The following is a 12825-nucleotide window of genomic DNA, read 5'->3' on the forward strand; positions in this document are numbered from 1 at the left end:
TGGCCGTTTGCCTGTCTGCCTGCCTGCTTGCCTGCTTGCCCGCCTGCCTGCCTACCTCGTCCGTCAGTCTATCGGGCCTATGACTTTACGTACGCGCGCATCCACGCTCGTGTGCGTTCGTCGGTAGACTTGCGGGCTGGCGGACAAGCAGGTAGATAGGTACTTACGTACGCCGAATAGAGTGCGCCGAGTCCACCTCTCTCTATGTCAGGCGACGTGTCTTAGGTTTCGCGGAAAAGATCGAACGAGCTGTACGTGAGGACGCATACGAAAGACAACGGCCGTACGATCGAACGAGGGTACCAAAGGGTACCTTCCGATTTCCCATGCGATCTCCTCCCTCTACCCAAGTAGGAGTCGTCGCGTTAGATTTTGCGACGCGACACGACGCGGAGCGGAGTCGTTCTCACGCATGTGTCGCCTCATTCTGACGGGATTTACAGGCGGCCATGGTAACGCGATGCTATAGAGCAAACGATCTCTGCGAAGTAGGCGTCTTTTTATTTCTATAAACCGAGAATTGAGAAATATCTTAACGAATTCAGTTTTCAATAGAATAGAATAATAGATAAATCTTTATATTTGCTATAATGCCTTTTCCTTAATATTATTCTATGACGTATTACGTAACGCAGATTGTCCTCGAGAAAATCGTCGGGGAAGATAATCACGTACGTGTTCGACTCGCAGCGGAGAATCAATCTCGCTAATTGACCAAGCCAAGGAACACGCGGTAGATAGAGCGTCGCGCCGTAATTGAAAAACGTGGCGACGTCGAGGAACGCAATGGGCCGCTTTTGCGGCCGGTGATTCTGGTTCGTTCGCCAGAGATTCCGTCCGGTCGCGTTGCGTCGTCTCTTTCTCTCTTTCTCTCGGTAGCGCATTCCCTTTGGCGACGGAAATCTCCGTTCTGTAATCCCGGCGGCCGTCCTCGCTTCCCAATTAGCCGGATGGCTAATAAATCTCGCGGTGTACCCAGAACTGCAGAAAGACTCTCTTCGAGCGAGAGGGTAGGATCGGGAATGAGAGAAAGGGCAAAAGCGGTGCTGCGAGAGGTAGGACTGAGAAGAGGACTGAGGAGAAGGAGGAGACGACAGGAGGGAAAGGATCCCGTCGTTGTCGTCGTCGTCTTCGTTGGACGAAGAGACCGCTCGTAGAGGAGAGGCGTCCACTATTCGCGAGGGCACAAGGCCAAGTGCAACGGCGCGCCTTCTTCCCGCTTGGCGGAACCAAAGTGGAAACGCCGCGGACGGGCGATATGCTGATGATCGTGCTGGTAGTGCTGGTAGTGGTGCGTTACCTGCATAATATAACGCGAGTCTGTGGGATACGCGCGCGCTACGCCTCGCATTAAATACTCGCCTCGACTGTCCGACCGCGTTCCACGTTGCTCCACGAATGTGCTTCACTTCGGACTCGGGACAACGTAATGCGTCCCTTATCGCACGTAATCGACATTCGTTTGCGAGGTACATCGCGATATCGGAAGTAAAGTTCAAAATCAATTCTTGCCGTCCGGGCAGAAAATAAATTATTTAGAAACGATAGAAATGTATTTAACTGTAAATTCTTTTGCACATATTCTGATGTTACGTTGTATTATATGTGATACCTTCTACAAGTTCGTATAGAAACGGCGAATCAAGGTACTCCCGGAGAAAATCGCGAATCGGAGAGACACTGCACGCTGCCAGCGGGTTCGTACAGAGACGGTCTCGACAGCCTTTCGAGGGAAAGGAGGAACAGGGAGAGAGAGAGAGAGAGCAAGGACAGAGAAAAAGAGAGAGGGACGAGTTTGGTATGCGCTTCGCGCAGCGGGTTCACACACGACCGGCCCAAAGGAGAGGACCCCGGGGCCCTCGCCGTTTCCTCCATCCACACGCTCGTCGAGCCCCCCGTGGACGCGGAGACACTCCAATGCGAAGAAGCATCGTCTCCAAGTGACAAAAAAGCGTGGCGACATTTTTTCCTCTCGTGTACCCACCTTGCCTTTCATTCCCCCTCTCCCCCCGCCCTCCCGCCGCCTCTCGTGTAACACGCCGTTGCATTCTGCACCTGCCTGTGTTTGCGCACGTCCACCCACTGATGCCGACACGTGCGTGCGGATGCGTATACAATAACATAAACGCGGTCAAATGTAAATCTTGCAAAGAAGAGGGAGACGGCAGAAGGGGAAAACACCATGATTGCAACCATCCTCGGGGCGATCGCATAAAGAGAGCAATTTCGGAGCGGCGAGAGAACAAGGAGGACCGGTTCGCGCGCGCGGAAGTTTCGACAAATCGGCCGCGCTTCCGCATTAAGAACGTGCAATTTATGCGTTCCCCGGTGAACCTCGCCGCACGATGAATCCCGGCTTCAATGGGCACCCGTTGATCCGCCCGGGAGCCTACTATACTCTCGTCGAGGAGGAAATCGTGCGCGTTCTCGTGATTAAAAAAAATTACGCGACTCTGTTGGACGTTCCTCGTCTGCGTCTCTCCTTCGTTCTTCTTTAACGCAGCTTAACTACTTAACTATTTCTCGCGTAACTCTATAATTAATTCACAAAGGTTTTTATCTTGCATCTTATTCTCATCATTTCCGTTTAACGCCAGGTTTCTCATGTTTCACGACTTTTACAACTAAACCAAATTTTCAATTATATATGTATAATCGTATTTGGTCCTAATTCAGATAATCATATTTAATTTCGGCAATCTCTTGCTCGTTTATCGTTGAGTTTTATTAAATTATTCAGCATTTTATTTTGCAGTTAATTAATTTTTCTTCCCCTTCTATCTTGCGATCTCTAATACTCATCGCCGATATTATTTTGAGAAAGCGATCTACGAGAACATAAAGCGCGCAAGTAAGTCATTTACCTATCGTAAAAATAAGTCTAATAACGATCAAACGATGCAGGGAGAGGAGATATCGTGCTCAACAATCGATGACAAATTGTACAGGTCATTATATCGACAGCGTGGCTATTATGTTAATGGAATTAAGATTAATATCGGCGTGTACGTCGGGAGTACCACAAGTGTGTGTGTCGCTGTAATCACTGATTTTCGTAAAGAGAAATTGTCTTCGCCAAGAGCCGATCAGTCGGGAGCTGGCAATCAGGAAATCTTTAATTCGCGCGAACGTAAATCTCGATGGCGGGGAACCGATGAGGCTGGCCTCTCATGATTGTAACCCCGCGGGCGATCGGTGCAAAGAGAGCAATTTCGGATCGTCCGTTTCTCCCCCTTCCCAACCCGAAGACCGGTTTGCACGGAAGTTTTGACAAATTGCTCGCGCTTCCGCATTCGAAATGGTGCAATTTACGTTGCGATTAGATAAAAAGGCTCGGCGACGCGCAGGGATGCGCGACGCGAACGGCCGCTCGCGATGTAAATCCCGCGAGCGTTATTCATTATTCGCGTTAGCGTCGCGTATTAACGGCACTAATATATTTGAACAACCGTAGGTGCCGCTCGCGGGCTTAGCGCAGCTTATTCATGACGCTATTAAGTGCACGGCGCGAGCAGCGGCTGTGCATGGCGCAGCCGGCGATTCTGCGAGCGGCATTAGACGAAACAAAACGCTAAAAGTTGTCTCCTTGTAAAGTACAGATTATTGTAACTGTATTATTATGTTTAATAACTAGTAGAAATGGTTTCAGCTTTCGATATTAATGACACAAAAATAAGAGATAAATAATTTGAAGATTTATTTCCATAAGCTTCAAAGAAACATTTTAAAATATTTAAAAAATATTTTGTCACACGTGCATGGAAAGTGGCCCATTACGCACGCGACGCGTGCGTGATAGACCACTTTCCACGCACTTGCAACATAAAATAGGGTGTGTAACACGTGTGTTAAGTTGAAAATTGGACGTGCGGGTGATCGCACTCGCCTCCGGCTCGTGCGTCCACTCCGCACGTCCAATTTCCACCTTACAGCATTTATTACACAAATAACTATTTCAATATACCTCCACTCTTCAATGTTATTTTTGAAAAAGTATAATATTTTGTTTCAGAGATATTCACTCGTAATCAAATATATGAAATTTCTTTCAACCCTTGACCATGTTTCGAAGCCGATTAAAAAAATACGTGTGTACTTTACGCGCGGGTATATCCAAAACTCGTAAAAATCGGTAAGGGACGTTCCCTTGTGAGAAAGAAAAGCAGAATACAAGAGTCAATTTCGAATTGTGCTCGTAGTTTTAAAACACGTGGTAGGTTGAAAGGTAGGCAACGAAGATATCGGCGAGAATGGAAAACGCTTATAAGGCCGCGGGGCTCGTTTTCGAGACGCGGATGTACACCTGTTAGGCCCCCTGACTCACGTCATTCGATCCCCGTGGCGTTCCCGCGACGCGTCTTCGAACGGGCTCCTTCATTTTCGTTCCTCTCTCTGCTCCCCACCGTTCCTGTTGCCGACCGCCGCCGCCTCTTACGTGATGAATGCCGCTCGGCCGAGAACATCGTTTATCATTATATGTCCATTATCGAAACTACGATTGTCGGAATTAATCACGAGGAAAGAGGATTAAACGTGCCGTATGTAGACACACACGGTTTCCAATTCAATTCGGAGAGACTCTTTCTCTTTTGTGTTTCGCCTAACTGTACGCCAATGCCACACTTAAGAGACAATTTTCATAATTGAAACCTCTATTTTAGTCGAAACTTTCCGCAGTCGAGACAGCCATTGCGCATATCGCAAATTTACAACTAGCTGTCCTTTTACGTAATATATCAATTAACCGTGGCACAACTAAAACCACAAAAGAAATCGCTAAACTATTTCAGTCATTTGGTACGCGCGTTATTTTTAGAGGACAATTCTACAGCGTCCACGTGGATCCAGCGGCGGCGTCTCGTGATGCTCCACCATTCATAGTGGCGCCCCGATTGCAGACATTGTATGCGCGGGTATCTGTATGTGTTCCGATGCGTTCAACACAACCGGCCAGTCGTGCGTGCCGCTGCATACAAAATGCGCAGACAGGTCGCATGTATACGCGCACCACCGCATGTGAATCGTATAGTCGAGTTCATATAGAGTCGCATTGGCAACGGTCGAACGACAAGGAGAAATTATCGAGAACGAACGGGGGATAAGGGGAAAAAGATGGGAGAACGATTCGCAGAGAACAAGAGAGAAGGAGAGAGAAGGAGAGATCGAGTCACGAGGAGATGTGTGGCCGGAGAAAGGAGACACGGAGCACACTTGGTTCGAAGATGCATATAGCTCCGAGGTGGATTGTGTAAAAGCTCGACCGTATATTCTCTCATCTCGCCGATCGCTTCCCGTGCTATTATGCGATCGCCGAAGATAGGAGAGAGAGAAAGAGAGAGAAAGAGAAAAAGAAAGAGAGAGATATATATATGCCTATCCCATCCCGTATTCCTTACATTGGTATTGAAATTAGAAGCAGGGAAAGTCGGCGACGGCGACGACGAACGATTACAATGTTTGACGTTGTTGCTATCGCGACCGCATCACGTTCGCGTAAACTAGGTCGCTATTAGAAAACTCTTGCAATTGCCGGCGATATCCGCATATGTAACTTATTGAAAGTTATATAGATGGATGGCCTAGTATCTGAAACTATCAGTAACGTCTAACCATTATACCATGTTTCTTCATCTGTTAGACTCAACGATCCAATTATTTTACCGTGATGAGTATCGCGTGTATGAAACTCTACGAATTTGAATCGCAATTTTCGCACGTACGCGCGACTGGTTTGCGCGCGTTAAAGTCGAGAAATCGTTTACAAATTATTTTTCGATTTCGAGCGCGAAACGAGCGATTTTATATTGAAAATCTTCGCGAATGGACGCGCGATCAAGGCACCGACTTCGTTCGGATGAGAATTATAAGATGGGAATCGTAGGATTTGTATTGGTAAGAGAGGAGGACTTCTCGAATGCTCTCTCAAGCCAGCCTCTCGCTAAGCGCAGGTGGCATTCGGTAGCCTGCGCGCGCCTGCGAGTGCTCGCCGCTCACTCGACGTGTCTCGGTGCCTGGTCGAGAGGACGAGATTATATATACCGTATTCAATCAGCGGACACGATAATGACGGCATTATCCGCGGAAGGACGATGAAAGTCAGGCAGTTTACCGTTTTCCACGGTGGGTACCACGTGAAAACCGTTCTATGGCTATTACATTCACGACGCACGAGTACGCGAGATACCGAGGCATCCGGGCTTTTATCTCTCCGCGCCTCTTATTCCCCTTCGACCCCTTATTTCGACGTATATTTCGTTGTGCGCAAACATGCCCACATTCTCGCGCACCTGTATGCTTTCCATATATATTTTTTTCTTTATTACGCAGCAACGGCATAATTGAATTAGACCGGCGAAGCGCTAAATGATCGAAGGTAGCGCGTCGAAAGCGGGATGAGGAGAAATACTTCACGAAAGGGAAGCAATTTAAGGGTTTTTTTGTTTATACCCTTCGTCGTGGCGGCGGTTCTTCGAGAAGAGAGGAAAAGAGAGAGAGAGAGAAATAGGTGAAAAAACAGAAAAAGAGAACAGGGCCTTAGAGCCCCTTTGTCGCGCGATGGGTCGCCTCTCGGAAGATAGCCGCGAGCGAGTTATGAAATATACAAACAGAAAGACTGGCGCTCTTCAAACAACTCACGACGACGCGGACGCGTGTAGGTAGATACAACGGGTGCGTTTTTACTCGAGCGTGGTACCCTTCAGGACCCGTCAGGCACCCACCGAACCCATCGTCGTCTGAAGGAGGCACTTTCGACGGTCCTGTGAGTATACCCGGTCTCGCGAGGGCACGCCTCGCCTGCGCACTCCAGGCATCACTTGAGAGGACTGTTTGGGCATCGAAATCGCTCGTACATTATGCCGTAATTACGTTAGACGACGACGACGGCGGTCTGGTCGTAGGTGGTGCGCTACTAATTGGGTACCGACAAGACGACTCTCCCGGCTCCCAAGAAGGACGGGAATTTTTCTAGTGCACGATAATGTACATAATTATTTAAATAGATAGAGCGTTTTACGTTAACGTTGCAATTATTTAAATGTTATTTTTCAAGTCGCATAATTTCTACACGCTTTCCTTCATTATCTTTTAAATACGAGACAATTATCTCGCGAAATTATCTGGCGTGACACCTTGTAGAAAACTCGCGATTTTCGAGCATTACAAAATTCGTATGTAAAACCGTCGGCTCTTCACAGTCGAGCGAACTGATTCCGTGTGCCGCGGATAAAAGCGACAAGGTAAATTCAACGTGGGTGAACGATCGTAAAAATTTCGCAGCGAGAGTTCACCGAGAGAGCGTGGTGAGAAAGAGGAACGCAGCGGGAGAGATGGAGGAACTGACGATGAGGAGTTGCCAAGCGACTGGAACCAAACTGGAATTCTACGCAACGACTCGCGCGGATGGGAGACCAGCGGACCGGAAATCCCTCGCGCGGATTCGATAGCTCTCTCTCTCTCGCCGTGTAAGACAAAGGAAATCGGGGGCTAGAAATTCGCGATTCATCCGACCGGCGATATAATGCGAGTTATAAGCGCACGGACTCTTACTCGCCGCTGGTCGTTAGCCTTATACGTTGCGAAAGAGCGGCGCCGTTCGCCATTCGCGATTCACACTCGGCCAGCTTTCGGCGATTTCGAGAATGGGAGCTCGAAACGGGAAAAGAAGGTAATCGCCGTGGTATATCCACACATACACACACCTACATACATATATTTACAGTGGCCCCCGGGGGCGGCGTCGCTAATGAGACGCCGCCGTTCTCCGTCGGCGTCGTGTCACGGCGTCGATGATAAATGATCCTAGTGGCGGCCGATTCGTAAGCCCGAATGTGTCGTCCCCTCGTTACGACTTCATCCTCTCCGCCCGTTCGTCTTTCGGCGCGACGTTCATTGTGCCGGTGACCAAACAAAATTACGGTCCCGTATATATGTACACCGTGCGGCGTCATTAATCGCGGGACATCGAATTAAGCCTCGTCGCCTCGTGCGTTATACGCGCGGTGTAACGGCGACCGGTTGGGATTTTCAGCCGACGTTCGCGCGTTCTCACGGATATTAGGTAGTGCCGCGCGTGTTTCGGCACTCGAACGACTCTCGGACTGCCTCTCGACGTGTATTTAGCGATTAAATGCGATTGTCTGATTTCTCATCTGACAGCGTCAACATTGAATTCGTATTAAACAAACAATATTAGCGAACGTCATAAATGAGAAAGTACTTGTCATAGTAATACTCATAAATCAAAATTAAATATCGAACATGTTCGCGAAATCTTTTTAACATGAGATTGCGCAACGTTTATATTGCACCATGAGGGGAAAATGCGAATAACAATTAATGCTTAAAAAAACAGAAGCTCAGAGGCTGTAGGCTGTTGCGAAATAACGACTCACCGTCCATCGGAAAGTAAAGTGGAGTTGCAGAGTGACGGGGTCGGTGAGGGTGAAAGTGTTCGGGCCGAGGGCGTGACTAGATACGTTGCCGAAGCTACAGGAGCCGATGGCGGTGACGTTCGACTGGTACTCCTTGAGGCAGAGCCAGAAGGCTGTCGAGCAGGGCGTCGTGCAGGGCGGGAATTCTGTTTTTCCGCCCCCGCCTCCCCCGCCGCAACATCTACCGTCCACCAGGGTGCCCCTGTTGTTCGTCAGCGAGAGGATCTGCACCTCGAAGTATCCACTCGCGGTTGTTGCCTGCAACACAGCAGATAAAAATTTAAAATTAACTCAACTTGTTAGACCATTTCGTGTTTTGATTCTCATATTATTATCGTGATAACATTATATTATGTTGAATATGTCTTCTAATAGAAGAAAACGCTTTTAGGATCAAAGAACTTCTGCCGTCTCAGATAAAACAATCTAATCTATGCCTATAGATGCTACACATATATGCTATAAGAGTTGCATAACGACTTGTTAAGTACGGAATTACTTGTTTCTCACTAACTTGTTAGGAGTTTGTTTCGTAAATCGTGAAATTTAGAGAAAATGAAGCGTAAGTGAGAGAGGGGAAGAAATGAGGAACCTCTTCTAATATTATGAAAGACTTTTTCGTTAAATACGGTTCCCGCTTTTGCGCCAAGCGCGGGAACCTGAAAAGGCCTCGGGTTACTGTCCATTATTGCGTATCGTGGAAACGGAAATCTCATGTTAGCATCTCAGGACAAAGAGAGAGAGGGAGAGAGAAAGACAGAGGCCTCAGGCGAATGCATCGAATACAGCAGCAGTAGCAGCTTCGGGCCAATCTCGGAAAAGAAATCGAGCAGTTTCGAAACTGCAATCACGGCCGCGCAATTTTCGAGCTCGCCGCGATACTGCGTGCCGTTACGCGCGATACGCATCACACATTCTACATCCTATAAGTATAATGAATGATTACTTTTTCCTAACCCGTTGCGAATCTGAGTTCCTGATACGCAAATTCGGATAACAACAAGCAGTTTAATAGTAATCCGAATATACCAAATATATAAACATGTGTCAAGACAGAAATAAAAATTAAATATATATTCACAATTTGTCTTATTTTAATCTCCCTTTTTTATTTTGTGATAATACATTGTCTAATTGTTTAGAATCGATTAGGAATACCTACTTTTAGAAATTAACGTGGTAACGATAGTCTATACAAAACTGCTTTCTCGAGAAAGTGACGTTGTTATAGTTTAAATTCACTTAAAGAGCTATGAGTAGGAGTATGGGATTGCACTGTACACCGCGAGTGCGTGTATAGGGTATGTTCGACACGGTGCATGCACGTGTTCGTGCACGTGTGTATACGTATACACGGTACACGTAATTATCGTAAGAGTAAGATCGAAGGTAGAAAGCGCAAAGGATCGTCTGCTGGCCTTTGCTTTCCATAACGCGTTTCCCTTTACGTTATATAAGCCCGTCTCTCGCGAATGACATTTTAACGGGTCGGCACGGCGGGCGCTGAGCTCCCGCGGCTCCGGTTCGGGAGACGTCGGGGATAAATCAGAGAATAATTGAAAAGCAAAACTATAGGTACCTCGGCGATCGTCCGCGTGACGATAATCGCGCGCGGTTCAAGAAAGGCGGAGGAGAGAAGGAGCCGATAACACAATGGAATTCGTAACGAATCAGATCTTTTGTACGTTCGGACAATACGCGCGCACGGCAGGTGAATAGAAATTCGTCCAAGTAGACAAGCCGCGTAATTTCGCCGCCTTTGACTCGCATAACGACATTAACGACACGCGTAGTAATGTACACTTGCAGCAATTTGGAGAAATTGTTAGAAGAAAATGGCTATCATTATTTACGAAATAAATTCAATACCTCAATAACAGTTGAATCGTATTTAGAGAAGATTCAAAATATTGCAATCTGCGAGGCAATCCGCTCCATCGTGCATCATTCCGCGGTGGAACGCACGGAAGGAGGCTCGTTTCAATAAATTTCAAACGAGCGTTTTGTGCTTTACGATCAAGCTGTTGATCGCGAAGACGACCTCGCGTATATGCGATCCCATCGCCGTAAAAATAGTATCGCGATTTATCCTCGCGTTAACCCGACCCATTCGGCAATAGTAATAACTATCCCCGCAGCATCATGCACGTCTATTAACATCGCCCGGTGCTTTTTGTATGTCGAGAAATAAAAGATAAATCTCTCTCCCTCCCTCTCTCTCTTTCTCTTTTTCTTTTTCTTCGATTAGTGTCGTGTCATAAGACGACGTTCGACGTCGACGTCATCGTCGTTGCCGTCGTCGTCGCGGTTCGCGTTTACGTCCGACGACCGACGTCCGTACGGCGATAAATCCCGTCGGTACGAGTTTCCGAGTGCGCGCGGTGACGAGAGCCGCGCGTTTGTTTGGAAAGCGAACGCTGTGTGTAACGACGCGCGCGTACGCGTTTTATTAGCCGAGCATACTTATTCTGGAGGCTCTCTCGGCTTCGTCGGTAACCTCCTGCCTCCGTGCGGTCCAGCGATAGAAACTCTCTCTCTCTTTCTCTCTCTTTCTCTTGCTGGCGAGCGAACGCGCGTGAGCGTTTGCAAACGCGCGCTCCGCAAACTTTGCACAGTCCGCTCACGTGCCGACGAGAAATTGTCGGACGACAAGCAAGCTGGAGATGCTTTAAGTTAGCCGACGCGGAAGAGCCTTTCCGACGCAGTCGCGGATGGACGCTTACGGAGCCTCGACTGGGAGATGCTCAAGAGAATCGCTCGCGGACGCGACCAGAATTTTTTGGCTCGACAAAATTTCGGCACCAGATTGAAAAAAGTGTTCCCCTAATATTTCGACAACGCTTTCATTTTTTCTCATAAAATAATGCCACGATATATTAGTGTTGTAAACGTTATGTAATGCTGTAATAATCAGTGATATGTTGTACTTATCGTGTTGTAAATAAAAAATGTATAAAAAGTTAAAGTGTACTAATGATGTTGTATAACGTAGTATATATTAAGGACTCTATTCCAGTTTCTTTCTATATATAAGATTCCAGCCAAAGTCTGTATCTCAGATTCTCTCATCGAGGTCGACCGTCACCCAACGATAATTGAAGTTTCTCGGGGCTGCCGAGGTGTAATAAAAGTGGAGACACCTCGTATTAACGATCGCTTCCTTTATCCTGGTACCGCGCCTTCTATCTGCGAAGCGATTATTTCTTTCGTCTTTCGCAGCGACGCTCGCTTTCGCGGTTATTAGGTTGAAAGTTCATCCCTTTCTAACTATATTATACGTACATTATAATAACTTTATTGTCCATTAAACAGGTTTTCACGATTTACATAAAAAAATATTATTTTTTAAATTATACACTATATTATTCTTACCTTCTCAATGACGAAATCGAAGGAGATATTTTTGGAAAATGTTTGAAATTTAACTTTCTTAACGATGAACATACCTATCTGGCGGTCCAGTCTAAGTTTCGGAAACTATTAAGTTAAATTTTTAATAAAAAGAAAAATTAACTTAAGGCTCTCGATAATAAACTAACAAATTGTGGTAACTAAAGAGCTATGAGAGTACAACGTAATTTTATAGATTAAAAGTAATTTACTTTAATTTTTACAAGATAATATTCCGGATAATATTTCGGCATCACATTGAGCCATTTTCAACGTTGTAAAAATTAGTAATAACTATTTCTCACGTTGTCCGTTTTGGTCACATGTGATGGCATCTTATTCTCGTTGCGAGTGTGCACATCTTTGTAACCTGTCGCAACGTTAGCCGCGCGCGCGCGCGCGCGCGTGTGTGTGTGTGTGTGTGTGTGTGTGTGTGTGTGTGCGCGTGTGTGTGTGTGTGTGTGTGTGTGTGTGTGTGTGAATATACACAAGATGAACAAAATGATGGCCTTCAGTATATGTAGTAGCGAGTTGCATGTGAGTTGTGTGTGCGCGTTCGCTTGCGCGGCGGTCGGTCGGTCGGTCAGCGTTCGTCAGAGAAGAGCCTTTCCTTTCCGCATAACCAAGGTGCAGCGAGCCATACCTCAGTGCGCCTACTTTTATATACATTCTCGTAGAACTCGCGAAGTACGAATAATTCGCCCGGCTGGCCGAAAAAAACGCTCGCGGAACGCATACTGAGGAACGACTCTACCGTGTCCTCTTCAAGTGCGTCTTCCTCCTTCCTTTGTTCTTGCCCCTTTCCGAGGAAACTCATTTGCCGATGCAAGCCGCGTCTGCGAAAATCAGAACATGCCGCTTTCGAAAAATTCGCTTGGCGCATTTGCACAATTTTTCTCACGCTGAAAATCCGTCGCAGTTTGTAAATTTTTTCAATTTTATCGCTAAGTAATAATAAATGTATAGATAAATAATAAAAAGGTGACAATATTTATTTAAGTAC

The 12825-nt window shown here is 46.7% G+C and overlaps 1 protein-coding gene across 1 annotated transcript in view; it reads right to left on the minus strand.

The window, feature by feature from the left end:
• The window catches only part of LOC112459999 (protein jagged-1), a 41465-nt gene that overhangs the window by 15752 nt on the left and 12888 nt on the right, over window positions 1-12825 (minus strand). Inside the window, exon 2 of the mRNA XM_025024402.1 lies at window positions 8394-8690. Coding sequence (XP_024880170.1) covers window positions 8394-8690 — 297 coding nt within the window. The remainder of the gene's footprint in view (window positions 1-8393; window positions 8691-12825) is intronic.

The sequence above is a fragment of the Temnothorax curvispinosus genome, unplaced genomic scaffold (genome assembly GCF_003070985.1).
Source record: "Temnothorax curvispinosus isolate PA1 unplaced genomic scaffold, ASM307098v1 QBEX01010285.1, whole genome shotgun sequence".
Taxonomy (NCBI): domain Eukaryota; kingdom Metazoa; phylum Arthropoda; class Insecta; order Hymenoptera; family Formicidae; genus Temnothorax; species Temnothorax curvispinosus.